General features: G+C 44.2%; 1 protein-coding gene across 2 annotated transcripts in view; it reads right to left on the reverse strand.

Annotated features, from left to right (window-relative positions):
* Positions 1–16,815, reverse strand: part of LOC110521118 (steroid hormone receptor ERR2-like) — a 100,992-nt gene that overhangs the window by 35,964 nt on the left and 48,213 nt on the right. For both annotated transcript variants that reach the window (XM_036976345.1, XM_036976344.1), the window contains one exon: positions 8,395–8,511. In XM_036976345.1, the coding sequence (XP_036832240.1) occupies positions 8,395–8,511 (117 nt within the window). The remainder of the gene's footprint in view (positions 1–8,394; positions 8,512–16,815) is intronic.

The raw sequence follows: 16,815 nt of genomic DNA on the forward strand, positions 1-16,815 counted from the left end.
GAGAGAGACAGAGAGACAGAGAGACAGAGAGAGATGGGGAGAGAGAGAAATAAAGAGAGTGAGGGGTGGGGAGAAAAAGGCCCCAATGTTACTCCCCTGTTCATGTCTGCTTACAACAGACTAGGCTGATTCTTATCTGTGGTCCAGGAGGAGGGTGAGATTACAGTGTAGGGTTTAGAGTGTATGGTTTGGGATGTAGAATTTAGGGTTTAGGGTATAGTTTGTGGGGTGTAGGGTTTAGGGTGTAGGGTATAGGGTTTAGTGTGTAGGTTTTAGGGTGTATGGTGTAGGTTTTTGGTGTAGGGTTTAGGGTGTAGAGTGTAGTCTGCCTAGATTAATTCATGAATTTGTACGAAAATACTCAAACACACTGCAAGAACAAGATATATTACATCAAAGACAGAATTAACCAGTGCTATCTGACGCGTGTTGAGAGATCAATGAGTTGGACCAGTTGACCCCACGCTAAATGACGTTGTCCTGACAAAAATACCTACATGTAACTGACAAAATAAAGGAAACACTTGATGAAATGAGGGATAGAAAGTATATTGAACTCAGGTGCTTCCACAGAGGGGTGGTTCCTGAGTTAATTAAGCAATTAACATCCCAGCATGCTTAGGTGATACGATTCTGACATAAGCTACAGATAGCTGGTCTCCTGGTCAGTACAGCTGGTCTCCTGGTCAGTACAGATATCTGGTCTCCTGGTCAGTACAGATAGCTGGTCTCCTGGTCAGTACAGATAGCTGGTCTCCTGGTAGCTACAGATAGCTGGTCTCCTGGTCAGTACAGATTGCTGGTCTCCTAGTCAGTACAGATAGCTGGTCTCCTAGTCAGTACAGATAGCTGGTCTCCTAGTCAGTAAAGATAGCTGGTCTCCTAGTCAGTACAGACTGCTGGTGTCCTGGTCAGTACAGAAAGCTGGTCTCCTGGTCAGTACAGATAGCTGGTCTCCTGGTAGTACAGATTTCTGGTCTCCTGGTAGCTACAGATAGCTGGTCTCCTGGTAGCTACAGATATCTGGTCTCCTAGTAGCTACAGATAGCTGGTCTCCTGGTCAGTACAGATAGCTGGTCTCCTGGTAGCTACAGATAGCTGGTCTCCTGGTAGCTACAGATAGCTGGTCTCCTGGTAGTACAGATAGCTGGTCTCCTGGTCAGTACAGATAGCTGGTCTCCTGGTAGCTACAGATAGCTGATCTCCTGGTAGTACAGATAGCTGGTCTCCTGGTCAGTACAGATAGCTGGTCTCCTGGTAGCTACAGATAGCTGATCTCCTGGTAGTACAGATAGCTGGTCTCCTGGTAGTACAGATAGCTGGTCTCCTGGTCAGTACAGATAGCTGGTCTCCTGGTAGCTACAGATTGCTGGTCTCCTGGTCAGTACAGATAGCTGATCTCCAGGTAAGTACAGCTAGCTGGTCTCCTGGTAGCTACAGATAGATGGTCCCCTGGTAGCTACAGATAGCTTGTCTCCTGGTCAGTACAGCTGGTCTCCTGGTCAATACAGATAGCTGGTCTCCTGGAAGCTACAGATAGCTGGTCCCCTGGTAGCTACAGATAGCTTGTCTCCTGGTCAGTACAGCTGGTCTCCTGGTTGGTACAGATAGCTGGTCTCCTGGTAGCTACAGATAGCTGGTCTCCTGGTCAGTACAGATAGCTGGTCTCCTGGTCAGTACAGATAGCTGGTCTCCTGGTCAGTACAGATAGCTGCTCACCTGGTCAGTACAGATAGCTGCTCACCTGGTCAGTACAGATAGCTGGTCTCCTGGTCAGTACAGATAGCTGGTCTCCTGGTAGCTACAGATAGCTGGTCTCCTGGTAGCTACAGATAGCTGGTCTCCTGGTCAGTACAGATCGCTGGTCTCCTGGTCAGTACAGATAGCTGGTCTCCTGGCAATACCTCCTTGCAAGTTATAATTAAGTGACATATTTTCCATTGAGTCCTGTGACCTTTTACCAGACTGAACTCTAGCGAACAAGGGAAGGACTGGAACCAGACATCGGCCCGGGCGTTTCTTACACTCCGGCTCATTTCTTTCCTAGAGACCCCACACACAGGCCCATTTTCCCACCTAGAGGCCCCCGATATAAGCCAAATAATGGTCATTTTGTGCCTAACCGCCAAGTTAGACAGGCCCCCTGGACTAAGAATAGACCAGCCCATCTGGCTTTTGCCCGAAATGCCCTATGGCCAGTCCGCCCCTGCCGCCCCTGTCGGTCATCTCACAGACCAAGCCTGTCTGTCCAGACCAGTGGCCGCAAACGGAACAAGGCTTCTGTTTACGGCGAACATGTTTCCGAGAAACTATTTCAATTGGACGATTTTAATTAATATTACAAAATGTTACAGTGAAACATCAAACAGATTATTTTTGTCAGAATAATTGTGACTTTTCAGCAAAAAATAATTTAGTTGCAATGTACTTTGCTATTCCTAGTACTAACAGAAGCCTACATGGCCACAGGATTATTTATGGTGACAGTTAGACCCAAAACAGACACACACTACCTTCTCAGACTGTTAGCTGACACATTTAAAATGTTAGCCAACGTTCAGAAACTATTTCCCTTGTTTAACACACCTCGGGTCTGGCAGCGCTCTGTCTGGCCCGCGACAGAAGTATCAGCAGCCTGATTTTCTAAGAAAGTCAGTAATCTGTAATGTCCTCCATCCTCCATCGTCCTCATTGATTTTGTCCTCGTGCGCAACACACACAAAGGCACACACACACACACACACACACACAAGGTCGCACAAAACTATACACCCTTTCCTCACACACACACACACACACACACACACACACACACACACACACACACACACACACACACACACACACACAACCTTTCATTAAGGAGACTTGTTGGAAATGCAGGTACCGCTGGTCTCCTCATCAATTGAGCCCTACATTTATTTACTGATTTTGATTAGGTTTTATAACAATCTCAGAGGATAGACACCACCCCCTGGTACCGACCACTAACCACTACTGTTGGAGACACCACTCCCTGGTACCGACCACTAACCACTACTGTTGGAGACACCACCCCCTGGTACCGACCACTAACCACTACTGTTGAAGACACCACCCCCTGGTACTGACCACTAACCACTACTGTTGGAGACACCACCCCCTGGTACCGACCACTAACCACTACTGTTGAAGACACCACCCCCTGGTACCGACCACTAACCACTACTGTTGGAGACACCACCCCCTGGTACCGACCACTAACCACTACTGTTGGAGACACAACCCCCTGGCACCGACCACTAACCACTACTGTTGGAGACACCACCCCCTGGTACCGACCACTAACCACTACTGTTGGAGACACCACACCCTGGTACCGACCACTAACCACTACTGTTGGAGACACCACCCCCTGGTACCGACCACTAACCACTACTGTTGACGACACCACCCCCTGGTACTGACCACTAACCACTACTGTTGGAGACACCACCCCCTGGTACCGACCACTAACCACTACTGTTGGAGACACCACCCCCTGGTACCGACCACTAACCACTACTGTTGGAGACACCACCCCCTGGTACCGACCACTAACCACTACTGTTGGAGACACCACCCCCTGGTACCGACCACTAACCACTACTGTTGGAGACACCACCCCCTGGTACCGACCACTAACCACTACTGTTGAAGACACCACGCCCTGGTCCGGGCAGAAATAGGTATGTGTGTGTGTCTTTCTCCCTCTGCTCTCTGTCTTTCACTTCCTTTCAATACATGGGCTTTGTTCAAGTCAGTCAAGAGGTTTAATGTTTCCTAGAATGCTAGAACCCAAGCACCTGACCCTTTAAAAATCAGATCCCCTTAGCTTAGAGCAGAAGCTTATATCAAATCAAAATCAAATCAAATGTATTTATATAGCCCTTCGTACATCAGCTGATATCTCAAAGTGCTGTACAGAAACCCAGCCTAAAACCCCAAACAGCAAGCAATGCAGGTGTAGAAGCACGGTGGCTAGGAAAAACTCCCTAGAAAGGCCAAAACCTAGGAAGAAACCTAGAGAGGAACCAGGCTATGTGGGGTGGCCAGTCCTCTTCTGGCTGTGCCGGGTGGAGATTATAACAGAACATGGCCAAGATGTTCAAATGTTCATAAATGACCAGCAGGGTCAAATAATAATAAGGCAGAACAGTTGAAACTGGAGCAGCAGCACGGTCAGGTGGACTGGGGACAGCAATAACCAACCTCTTGGTGGAAATATATGAAATACATTTAGAAAATGTAAGATATCTTTTCTCATACGTTCTATCATCACTGACCTTGGAGGTCAGTGTTGGGGAAGCTACTCTGAAAATGTAGTTTATCAAGCTTTGGCCAAGTCGATGAAGATGGCTGCACAGTACTGTCTTTTATCGATGGCCGTGATGATATCGTTTAGGACCTTGAGCATGGCTGAGGTGCACCCATGACCAGCTCGGAAACCAGATTGCACAGCGGAGAAGATACAGTGGGATTCGAAATGGTCGGTGATTTCTTTGTTCACTTGGCTTTCGAAGATTTAAAAAAGCAGGGTAGGATGGATATAGGTCTATAGCAGTTTGGGTCTAGAGTATCTCCCCCTTTGAAGAGGGGGATGACCGCGGCAGCTTTCCAATCTTTGGGGATCTCAGACGACACGGAAGAGAGGTTGAATAGGCTAGTAATAGAGGTTGCAACAATTTGGTGGATAATTTTAGAAAGAGAGGGTCCAGATTGTCTAGCCCAGTTGATTTGTAGGGATCCAGATTTTGCATCTCTTTCACCCAAATCCAGAACTGTCTGGATTTGGGTGAAGAGGAAGCGGGGGGTGGGGGGGCTTGGGCAAGTTGCTGCAGGGGGTGCTGAGATGTTGGCCAGGGTTGGGTTAGCCAAGTGGAAAGCATGGCCAGCCGTAGCAAAATGCTTATCCTCAGTGCAGTGGGCAGCTGGGAGGAGGTGCTCTTATTCTCCATGGACTTTACAGTGTCCCAGAACTTTTTGGAATTAGTGCTACAGGATGCAAATTTCTGTTTGAAAAAGCTAGCCTTAGCTTTCCTAACTGACTGAGTATATTGGTTCCTGAATGAACTATCATGGTCCAAACACACCTAGACATTTGCGAAGAGTGCACGACAACAACTTTTCCCCCTACGGAGACTGAAAAGATTTGGCATGGGGCCCCAGATCCTCAAAATGTTCTACAGATTCACCATCGAGAGCATGGTTGCATCACCGCCTGGTATGGAAACTGCTCGGCATCTGACTGTAAGGCGCTACAGATGGTAGTGTGAACGGCCCAATACATTGCTGGGGCCAAGATTCCTGCCATCCAGGACCTACTGTATATACAATAGGCGATGTCAGAGGAAGACCCCCAAAAAATGTCAAAGACTCAAGTCACCCAACTCATAGACTGTTCTCTCTGCTACCGTCACTTTACAAATTACCTCGACTAACCTGTACCCCAGCACATTGACCCGGTACCGGCACTCCCTGTATATAGCCTCCACATTGACCCGGTACCGGCACCCCCTGTATATAGCCTCCACATTGACCCGGTACCGGAACCTCCTGTATATAGCCTCCACATTGACCCGGTACCGGCACCCCCTGTATATAGCCTCCACATTGACCCGGTACCGGCACCCCCTGTATATAGCCTCCACATTGACCCGGTACCGGCACCCCCTGTATATAGCCTCCACATTGACCCGGTACCGGCACCCCCTGTATATAGCCTCCACATTGACCCGGTACCGGTACCCCCTGTATATAGCCTCCACATTGACCCGGTACCGGTACCCCCTGTATATAGCCTCCACATTGACCCGGTACCGGTACCCCCTGTATATAGCCTCCACATTGACCCGGTACCGGTACCCCCTGTATATAGCCTTGTTATTATTAATACATTTTATTTTTATTTTATAACATTTTTACAGTAAATATTTTCTTAACTCTATTTCTTGAACTGCATTGTTCGTTAAGGGCTTGTGTTTAAGTCTTCACCTGCTGCATGTAACAAATAAAAATGGTTTTGATACGATACCAGGCTGGCGCTGTTAACGTTGGGACAAATGATTCGGGAGACAGGCGCAGGAATGCGTAATAGGGGTTTTAGGCGTGCCCTGTAAATACACGGGGGCGAAGAACAAACAAACACTTTACAAAAAACACAGGGTTGAAACCCAAAAACAAAAGAGCGAGGAGTACCTCGAATAAATAACACACGCGCACAATGATTTAACACAACGGGACGAGACCCGTAATCACCTGCACAATCCACAAGGGAACGAAAGCCCAAAACACACAGCACAGGTACTCACACGCCCCACTGGACATTGTGACAATAATGGACAGACAACGGAAACCAAGGGGCATACTTATACAAGTACTAATCAGTGGAAACAGGGGACAGGTGTAGGTGATGAAAGTTCCGGAGGGATCCGTGACAGGTACCCCTAGTAGTGAGAGGCAGCCGGGCCGGGGCAGAGGCAGCCGGGCCGGGGCAGAGGCAGCCGGGCCGGGGCAGAGGCAGCCGGGCCGGGGCAGAGGCAGCCGGGGCCGAGGCAGCCGGGCCGGGGCAGATGCAGCCGGGCCGGGGCAGAGGCAGCCGGGCCGAGTCAGAGGCAGCCGGGGCCGAGGCAGCCGGGCCGGGGCAGAGGCAGCCGGGCCGAGGCAGAGGCACACTCTTATTGTCTGCATCGAGGGGTTAGTCCGACCTGCTATATAGACAATACCCACAGATTCTCCCCATCAGCACTCGCTAATCACATGAGGTTAATTTCTGAGCTTCATTTGTTCTGGCCCGCGGTTAAAGCTACGGCTGGCCAGCGCCCTTCTTGCTGGGGTGGGGGGGATGGAGACATCAGACTGATGAAGGAAACATGAGAGCGGGTGGTTAGATGGAAACCGGTGGGGTGGTTGGGGTAAATCATAGGGTGGTTATGACAGAACAAAAGCGTATCTGTGGAAGGCCTAGTTTATTTTTTGATGGACACACAGCTATGTTGTTAAAGGTGGGTTATATGCCCACTGATGTACAAACAGCTATGTTGTTCAAGGTGGGTTATAGGCTTACTGACAGACACACAGCTATGTTGTTAAAGGTGGGTTATAGGCTTATTGGTGGAAGGCTACCAATAAATTGACACATGATCTGGCTCCACATAACTAGACAGTATTTAACTGTCTGTCTGTCTGTTGGCTGGTTGGCTGGTGCCATGACATGTGGAACTGGAAAGTGTTCATAGTGGTGTATATTTACAATGACTGTGATGTGGTTTATTGTTAGGGGACTGTGATGTGGTTTATTGTTTGTGGGCGGTACCTGAAATGGCAGCTTGTTCCCTAAATAGTGCACTACTTTAGACCATATGGAGCCCTATGAAACCCTATGGAGCCCTATGAAACCCTATGGAGCCCTATGGAGCCCTATGAAGCCCCATGGAGCCCTATGAAGCCCTATGAAACCCTATGGAGCCCTATGGAGCCCTATGAAGCCCCATGGAGCCCTATGACGCCCTATGGAGCCCTATGAAGCCCTATAGAGCCATATGAAGCCCCATTGAGTCCTTTGGTGCCAGAGGGGGCCATTTGAGACACAACCAGGATTTGTTCTTCACACAACTGAGTGTTACAAGAGAAATTGGAAATAAACCACCCAAATTAGCTTTTCATATTAAACCATATACAGTATGACAGTAGTATTGAAAAATTGTGTTGAGTTGAATTACAGCCACAAGTGCCGCAGGTCCACATACTTATACCGGTCAACATTATGTGTAAACCCATAACACTTCCAAGGAAACTGTAACAGGAAAGGACTAAGCTACTCTGCCACCTAAAAAAAATCTATTGACTAGATTTCCCCCCTGTATTTCCATTGGCCCTTCACTGCAGGAGCAACAACACAAGCAGGAAGTGACTTGGGATGTTCGGAAAGCATTTAGTGGATCAATAAGCTGGGACAAAGCAGAGATAGAGAGGGGGAGAGAACAGACAGACAGAGAGAGAGTGAGAGAGAGAGAGAGAGAGAGAGCAGACAGAAAGAGAGAGAGAATGTCTTCTCTATTTTGTTTATTGTTTATTTCACTTTCTTTGGCAATGTCAACACATTTCCCATGCCAATAAAACCCCATTGAATTGAGAGAGACAGAGACAGAGAGAGAGAGACAGAGAGAGACAGAGAGACAGACAGACAGAGAGAGAGACAGAGAGAGAAAGAGAGAGAGAGAGAGACAGAGAGAGAGAGAGAGACAGACAGAGAGAGAGACAGAGAGAGAAAGAGAGAGAGAGAGAGACAGAAAGAGACAGAGAGAGAGACAGAGAGAGACAGAGAGAGAGAGCGAGAGCGAGAGAGAGACAGAGACAAATGGGATGTGAACTCACCCTCTTTGAGCATGCCTACTTTGAGACACTTCATGAAACGACAAGCCTGGCAGGATTTGCGTCTCCTCTTGGTGATCTCACACTCGTTTGTTGCCGGACAGCTGTATTCTATGTTCCCTGGGGAAGAAGGAGAGGATTGAGGAGACCATGGATAACACTCTGAGATCATTCTGTTCTTCTAAACTATTTATTTGATCCCCTCATATCCGGCTGCATTAGTCTCTCACATCCGGCTGCATTAGTCTCTCATATCCTGCTGCATTAGTCTCTCATATCCGGCTGCATTAGTCTCTCCTATCCTGCTGCATTAGTCTCTCATATCCGGCTGCATTAGTCTCTCATATCCTGCTGCATTAGTCTCTCATATCCTGCTGCATTAGTCTCTCATATCCTGCTGCATTAGTCTCTCATATCCTGCTGCATTAGTCTCTCATATCCGGCTGCATCAGTCTCTCATATCTGGCTGCATTAGTCTCTCCTATCCGGCTGCATTAGTCTCTCATAATTCCATCCTCAACCCCCTTCTCTACATTATTGACTTGAACCTTCCTGTCTCTCCTCCTCCTGAACATTTTCTGAACCGGCATGGTACTGACACACATAAACACATTCAAACACGCACACAAACACACGCACAGACGCTTACCCCTCTACCAAGGTGACCTAAAATGACAAACTCCTGAAGGAGAGAAGAGGGTAGTGGCATTTTGATGGGGCACGTAAAAAGCTCCTCCATCCCCCCACCCCCCCTCCATCTCTCCATCCCCCCACCCCCCCTCCGTCCCCCCTCCATCCCTCCACTCCCCCATCTCCCCTCCATCCCTCCATCCCCCTTCCATCCCTCCATCCCCCCTCCATCCCTCCACTCCCCCCTCCATCCCTCCATCCCTCCACTCCCCCATCCATCCCTCCATCCCTCCACTCCCCCATCCCCCCTCCATCCCTCCACTCCCCCATCCCCCCTCTATCCCTCCATCCCCCCTCCATCCCTCCACTCCCCCATCCATCCCTCCATCCCTCCACTCCCCCATCCCCCCTCCATCCCTCCACTCCCCCATCCCCCCTCTATCCCTCCATCCCCTTCCATCCCTCCACTCCCCCATCCCCCCTCCATCCCCCTTCCATCCCTCCATCCCCCCTCCATCCCTCCACTCCCCCATCCCCCCTCTATCCCTCCATCCCTCCACTCCCCCATCCCCCATCCATCCCTCCATCCCTCCACTCCCCCATCCCCCATCCATTCATCCCCCATCCATCCCTCCATCCCTCCATCCCTCCATCCCCCCTCCATCCCTCCATCCCTCCACTCTCCCATCCCCCCTCCATCCCTCCACTCCCCCATCCCCCCTCCATCCCTCCATCCCCCCATCCCCCATCCCCCCTCCATCCCTCCACTCCCCCATCCCCCCTCCATCCCCCCTCCATCCCCCCTCCATCCCTCCTCCATCCCTCCCCCTCATCCCCCATCCATCCCTCCACTCCCCCATCCCCCCTCCATCCCTCCCCCCTCCATCCCCCTCCATCCCTCCATCCCCCCTCCATCCCTCCCCCTCTATCCCCCCATCCCTCCACTCCCCCATCCCCCCTCCATCCCTCCACTCCCCCATCCCCCATCCATCCATCCCCCCTCCATCCCCCCTCCATTTCCCCTCCATCCCTCCATCCCTCCTCCATCCCTCCCCCTCCATCCTTCCATCCCTCCACTCCCCCATCCCCCCTCCATCCCTCCATCCCTCCACTCCCCCATCCCCCATCCATCCATCCCCCGTCCATCCCTCCATCCCTCCACTCCCCCATCCCCCATCCCCCATCCATCCATCCCCCGTCCATCCCTCCATCCCTCCATCCCCCCTCCATCCCTCCATCCCTCCACTCCCCCATCCCCCCTCCATCCCTCCATCCCCCCTCCATCCCTCCATCCCTCCTCCATCCCTCCCCCTCCATCCCCCCTCCATCCCTCCACTCCCCCATCCCCCATCCATCCCTCCACTCTCCCATCCCCCCTCCATCCCTCCCCCCTCCATCCCCCTCCATCCCTCCATCCCCCCTCCATCCCTCCCCCTCCATCCCTCCATCCCTCCATCCCCCCTCCATCCCTCCCCCTCTATCCCCCCTCCATCCCTCCACTCCCCCATCCCCCCTCCATCCCTCCCCCCTCCATCCCTCCATCCTGCCCTATTCCATCCTTTTGCCCTTCCTCCACTTCGATTTTCAGATAAATGAGCTCCATTAATGCAGAGGAGCAGACTTTCAACTAGGACAACTTCTACCCCTCCCATACTCGGGTTCAAGTACTGTTTGAGATCATTTCATATACTGTAGCTGTGTTTTATATACTGTAGCTGTGTTTCATATACTGTAGCTGTGTTTCATATACTGTAGCTGTGTTTTATATACTGTAGCTGTGTTTCATATACTCTAGCTGTGTTTCATATACTGTAGCTGTGTTTCATATACTGTAGCTGTGTTTTATATACTGTAGCTGTGTTTCATATACTGTAGCTGTGTTTCATATACTGTAGCTGTGTTTCATATACTGTAGCTGTGTTTCATATTCTGTAGCTGTGTTTCATATACTGTAGCTGTGTTTCATATACTGTAGCTGTGTTTTATATACTGTAGCTGTGTTTCATATACTGTAGCTGTGTTTCATATACTGTAGCTGTGTTTCATATACTGTAGCTGTGTTTTATATACTGTAGCTGTGTTTCATATACTGTAGCTGTGTTTCATATACTGTAGCTGTGTTTTATATACTGTAGCTGTGTTTTATATACTGTAGCTGTGTTTCATATACTGTGTTTCATATACTGTAGCTGTGTTTCATATACTGTAGCTGTGTTTTATATACTGTAGCTGTGTTTCATATACTGTAGCTGTGTTTTATATACTGTAGCTGTGTTTCATATACTCTAGCTGTGTTTCATATACTGTAGCTGTGTTTCATATACTGTAGCTGTGTTTTATATACTGTAGCTGTGTTTCATATACTGTAGCTGTGTTTCATATACTGTAGCTGTGTTTCATATACTGTAGCTGTGTTTCATATACTGTGTTTCATATACTGTAGCTGTGTTTCATATACTGTAGCTGTGTTTTATATACTGTAGCTGTGTTTCATATACTGTAGCTGTGTTTCATATACTGTAGCTGTGTTTCATATACTGTAGCTGTGTTTTATATACTGTAGCTGTGTTTCATATACTGTAGCTGTGTTTCATATACTGTGTTTCATATACTGTGTTTCATATACTCTAGCTGTGTTTTATATACTGTAGCTGTGTTTTATATACTGTAGCTGTGTTTCATATACTGTTGCTGTGTTTCATATACTGTGTTTCATATACTGTGTTTCATATACTGTAGCTGTGTTTCAGATACTGTAGCTGTGTTTCATATACTGTGTTTCATATACTGTGTTTCATATACTCTAGCTGTGTTTTATATACTGTAGCTGTGTTTTATATACTGTAGCTGTGTTTCATATACTGTAGCTGTGTTTCATATACTCTAGCTGTGTTTTATATACTGTAGCTGTGTTTCATATACTGTAGCTGTGTTTTATATACTGTAGCTGTGTTTCATATACTGTAGCTGTGTTTCATATACTGTAGCTGTGTTTCATATACAGTAGCTGTGTTTCATATACTGTGTTTCATATACTGTAGCTGTGTTTCATATACTGTAGCTGTGTTTCATATACTGTGTTTCATATACTGTGTTTCATATACTCTAGCTGTGTTTTATATACTGTAGCTGTGTTTCATATACTGTAGCTGTGTTTTATATACTGTAGCTGTGTTTCATATACTGTAGCTGTGTTTCATATACTCTAGCTGTGTTTCATATACTGTGTTTCATATACTCTAGCTGTGTTTCATATACTGTAGATGTGTTTTATATACTGTAGCTGTGTTTCATATACTGTAGATGTGTTTCATATACTGTAGCTGTGTTTCATATACTGTGTTTCATATACTGTGTTTCATATACTGTGTTTCATATACTGTAGCTGTGTTTCATATACTGTAGCTGTGTTTCATATACTGTAGCTGTGTTTCATATACTGTAGCTGTGTTTCATATACTGTGTTTCATATACTGTGTTTCATATACTCTAGCTGTGTTTTATATACTGTAGCTGTGTTTTATATACTGTAGCTGTGTTTCATATACTGTAGCTGTGTTTCATATACTGTAGCTGTGTTTCATATACTGTAGCTGTGTTTCATATACTGTGTTTCATATACTGTGTTTCATATACTCTAGCTGTGTTTTATATACTGTAGCTGTATTTTATATACTGTAGCTGTGTTTCATATACTGTGTTTCATATACTGTGTTTCATATACTGTAGCTGTGTTTTATATACTGTAGCTGTGTTTCATATACTGTAGCTGTGTTTCATATACTGTAGCTGTGTTTCATATACTGTGTTTCATATACTGTGTTTCATATACTCTAGCTGTGTTTTATATACTGCAGCTGTGTTTCATATACTGTAGCTGTGTTTCATATACTGCAGCTGTGTTTCATATACTGTAGCTGTGTTTCATATACTGTGTTTCATATACTGTGTTTCATATACTGTAGCTGTGTTTTATATACTGCAGCTGTGTTTCATATACTGTAGCTGTGTTTCATATACTGTAGCTGTGTTTCATATACTGTAGCTGTGTTTTATATACTGTAGCTGTGTTTTATATACTGTAGCTGTGTTTTATATACTGTAGCTGTGTTTCATATACTGTAGCTGTGTTTCATATACTGTGTTTCATATACTGTGTTTCATATACTCTAGCTGTGTTTTATATACTGTAGCTGTGTTTTATATACTGTAGCTGTGTTTCATATACTGTAGCTGTGTTTCATATACTGTGTTTCATATACTGTGTTTCATATACTGTAGCTGTGTTTCATATACTGTAGCTGTGTTTCATATACTGTGTTTCATATACTGTGTTTCATATACTCTAGCTGTGTTTTATATACTGTAGCTGTCTTTTATATACTGTAGCTGTGTTTCATATACTGTAGCTGTGTTTCATATACTCTAGCTGTGTTTTATATACTGTAGCTGTGTTTCATATACTGTAGCTGTGTTTTATATACTGTAGCTGTGTTTCATATACTGTAGCTGTGTTTCATATACTGTAGCTGTGTTTCATATACTGTAGCTGTGTTTCATATACTGTGTTTCATATACTGTAGCTGTGTTTCATATACTGTAGCTGTGTTTTATATACTGTGTTTCATATACTGTGTTTCATATACTCTAGCTGTGTTTTATATACTGTAGCTGTGTTTCATATACTGTAGCTGTGTTTTATATACTGTAGCTGTGTTTCATATACTGTAGCTGTGTTTCATATACTGTAGCTGTGTTTTATATACTGTAGCTGTGTTTCATATACTGTAGATGTGTTTCATATACTGTAGCTGTGTTTCATATACTGTAGATGTGTTTCATATACTGTAGCTGTGTTTAATATACTGTGTTTCATATACTGTGTTTCATATACTGTAGCTGTGTTTCATATACTGTAGCTGTGTTTCATATACTGTAGCTGTGTTTCATATACTGTAGCTGTGTTTCATATACTGTGTTTCATATACTGTGTTTCATATACTCTAGCTGTGTTTTATATACTGTAGCTGTGTTTTATATACTGTAGCTGTGTTTCATATACTGTAGCTGTGTTTCATATACTGTAGCTGTGTTTCATATACTGTAGCTGTGTTTCATATACTGTGTTTCATATACTGTGTTTCATATACTCTAGCTGTGTTTTATATACTGTAGCTGTGTTTTATATACTGTAGCTGTGTTTCATATACTGTGTTTCATATACTGTGTTTCATATACTGTAGCTGTGTTTTATATACTGTAGCTGTGTTTCATATACTGTAGCTGTGTTTCATATACTGTAGCTGTGTTTCATATACTGTGTTTCATATACTGTGTTTCATATACTCTAGCTGTGTTTTATATACTGTAGCTGTGTTTTATATACTGCAGCTGTGTTTCATATACTGTATCTGTGTTTCATATACTGCAGCTGTGTTTCATATACTGTAGCTGTGTTTCATATACTGTAGCTGTGTTTTATATACTCTAGCTGTGTTTTATATACTGTAGCTGTGTTTTATATACTGTAGCTGTGTTTTATATACTGTAGCTGTGTTTTATATACTGTAGCTGTGTTTTATATACTGTAGCTGTGTTTTATATACTGTAGCTGTGTTTTATATACTGTAGCTGTGTTTTATATACTGTAGCTGTGTTTTATATACTGTAGCTGTGTTTTATATACTGTAGCTGTGTTTCATATACTGTGTTTCATATACTGTGTTTCATATACTGTAGCTGTGTTTTATATACTGCAGCTGTGTTTCATATACTGTAGCTGTGTTTCATATACTGTAGCTGTGTTTCATATACTGTAGCTGTGTTTTATATACTGCAGCTGTGTTTCATATACTGTAGCTGTGTTTCATATACTCTAGCTGTGTTTTATATACTGTAGCTGTGTTTTATATACTGTAGCTGTGTTTTATATACTGTAGCTGTGTTTCATATATTGTGTTTCATATACTGTGTTTCATATACTCTAGCTGTGTTTTATATACTGTAGCTGTGTTTTATATACTGTAGCTGTGTTTCATATACTGTAGCTGTGTTTCATATACTGTAGATGTGTTTCATATACTGTAGCTGTGTTTTATATACTGTAGCTGTGTTTCATATACTGTAGCTGTGTTTCATATACTGTAGCTGTGTTTCATATACTGTAGCTGTGTTTCATATACTGTAGCTGTGTTTTATATACTGTAGCTGTGTTTTATATACTGTAGCTGTGTTTTATATACTGTAGCTGTGTTTTATATACTGTAGCTGTGTTTCATATACTGTAGCTGTGTTTCATATACTGTGTTTCATATACTGTGTTTCATATACTCTAGCTGTGTTTTATATACTGTAGCTGTGTTTTATATACTGTAGCTGTGTTTCATATACTGTAGCTGTGTTTCATATACTGTAGCTGTGTTTCATATACTGTAGCTGTGTTTTATATACTGTAGCTGTGTTTCATATACTGTGTTTCATATACTGTGTTTCATATACTGTAGCTGTGTTTCATATACTGTGTTTCATATACTGCAGCTGTGTTTCATATACTGTAGCTGTGTTTCATATACTGTAGCTGTGTTTCATATACTGTAGCTGTGTTTCATATACTGTAGCTGTGTTTCATATACTGTAGCTGTGTTTCATATACTGTAGCTGTGTTTTATATACTGTAGCTGTGTTTCATATACTGTGTTTCATATACTGTGTTTCATATACTCTAGCTGTGTTTTATATACTGTAGCTGTGTTTTATATACTGTAGCTGTGTTTCATATACTGTAGCTGTGTTTCATATACTGTAGCTGTGTTTCATATACTGTAGCTGTGTTTTATATACTGTAGCTGTGTTTCATATACTGTGTTTCATATACTGTGTTTCATATACTGTAGCTGTGTTTCATATACTGTGTTTCATATACTGCAGCTGTGTTTCATATACTGTAGCTGTGTTTCATATACTGTAGCTGTGTTTCATATACTGTAGCTGTGTTTTATATACTGTAGCTGTGTTTCATATACTGTAGCTGTGTTTCATATACTGTAGCTGTGTTTCATATACTGTAGCTGTGTTTCATATACTGTAGCTGTGTTTCATATACTGTAGCTGTGTTTCATATACTGTAGCTGTGTTTTATATACTGTAGCTGTGTTTCATATACTGTGTTTCACATACTCTAGCTGTGTTTTATATACTGTAGCTGTGTTTTATATACTGTAGCTGTGTTTCATATACTGTAGCTGTGTTTCATATACTGTAGCTGTGTTTTATATACTGTAGCTGTGTTTCATATACTGTGTTTCATATACTGTGTTTCATATACTGTAGCTGTGTTTCATATACTGTGTTTCATATACTGCAGCTGTGTTTCATATACTGTAGCTGTGTTTCATATACTGTAGCTGTGTTTCATATACTGTAGCTGTGTTTTATATACTGTAGCTGTGTTTTATATACTGTAGCTGTGTTTCATATACTGTAGCTGTGTTTCATATACTGTAGCTGTGTTTCATATACTGTAGCTGTGTTTTATATACTGTAGCTGTGTTTCATATACTGTGTTTCATATACTGTGTTTCATATACTGTAGCTGTGTTTCATATACTGTGTTTCATATACTGTGTTTCATATACTGTGTTTCATATACTGCAGCTGTGTTTCATATTCTGTAGCTGTGTTTCATATACTGTAGCTGTGTTTCATATACTGTAGCTGTGTTTTATATACTGTAGCTGTGTTTCATATACTGTGTTTCATATACTGTAGCTGTGTTTCATATACTGTAGCTGTGTT

Source organism: Oncorhynchus mykiss, chromosome 4 (genome assembly GCF_013265735.2).
Source record: "Oncorhynchus mykiss isolate Arlee chromosome 4, USDA_OmykA_1.1, whole genome shotgun sequence".
In the NCBI taxonomy this organism is placed as follows: Eukaryota; Metazoa; Chordata; class Actinopteri; order Salmoniformes; family Salmonidae; genus Oncorhynchus; species Oncorhynchus mykiss.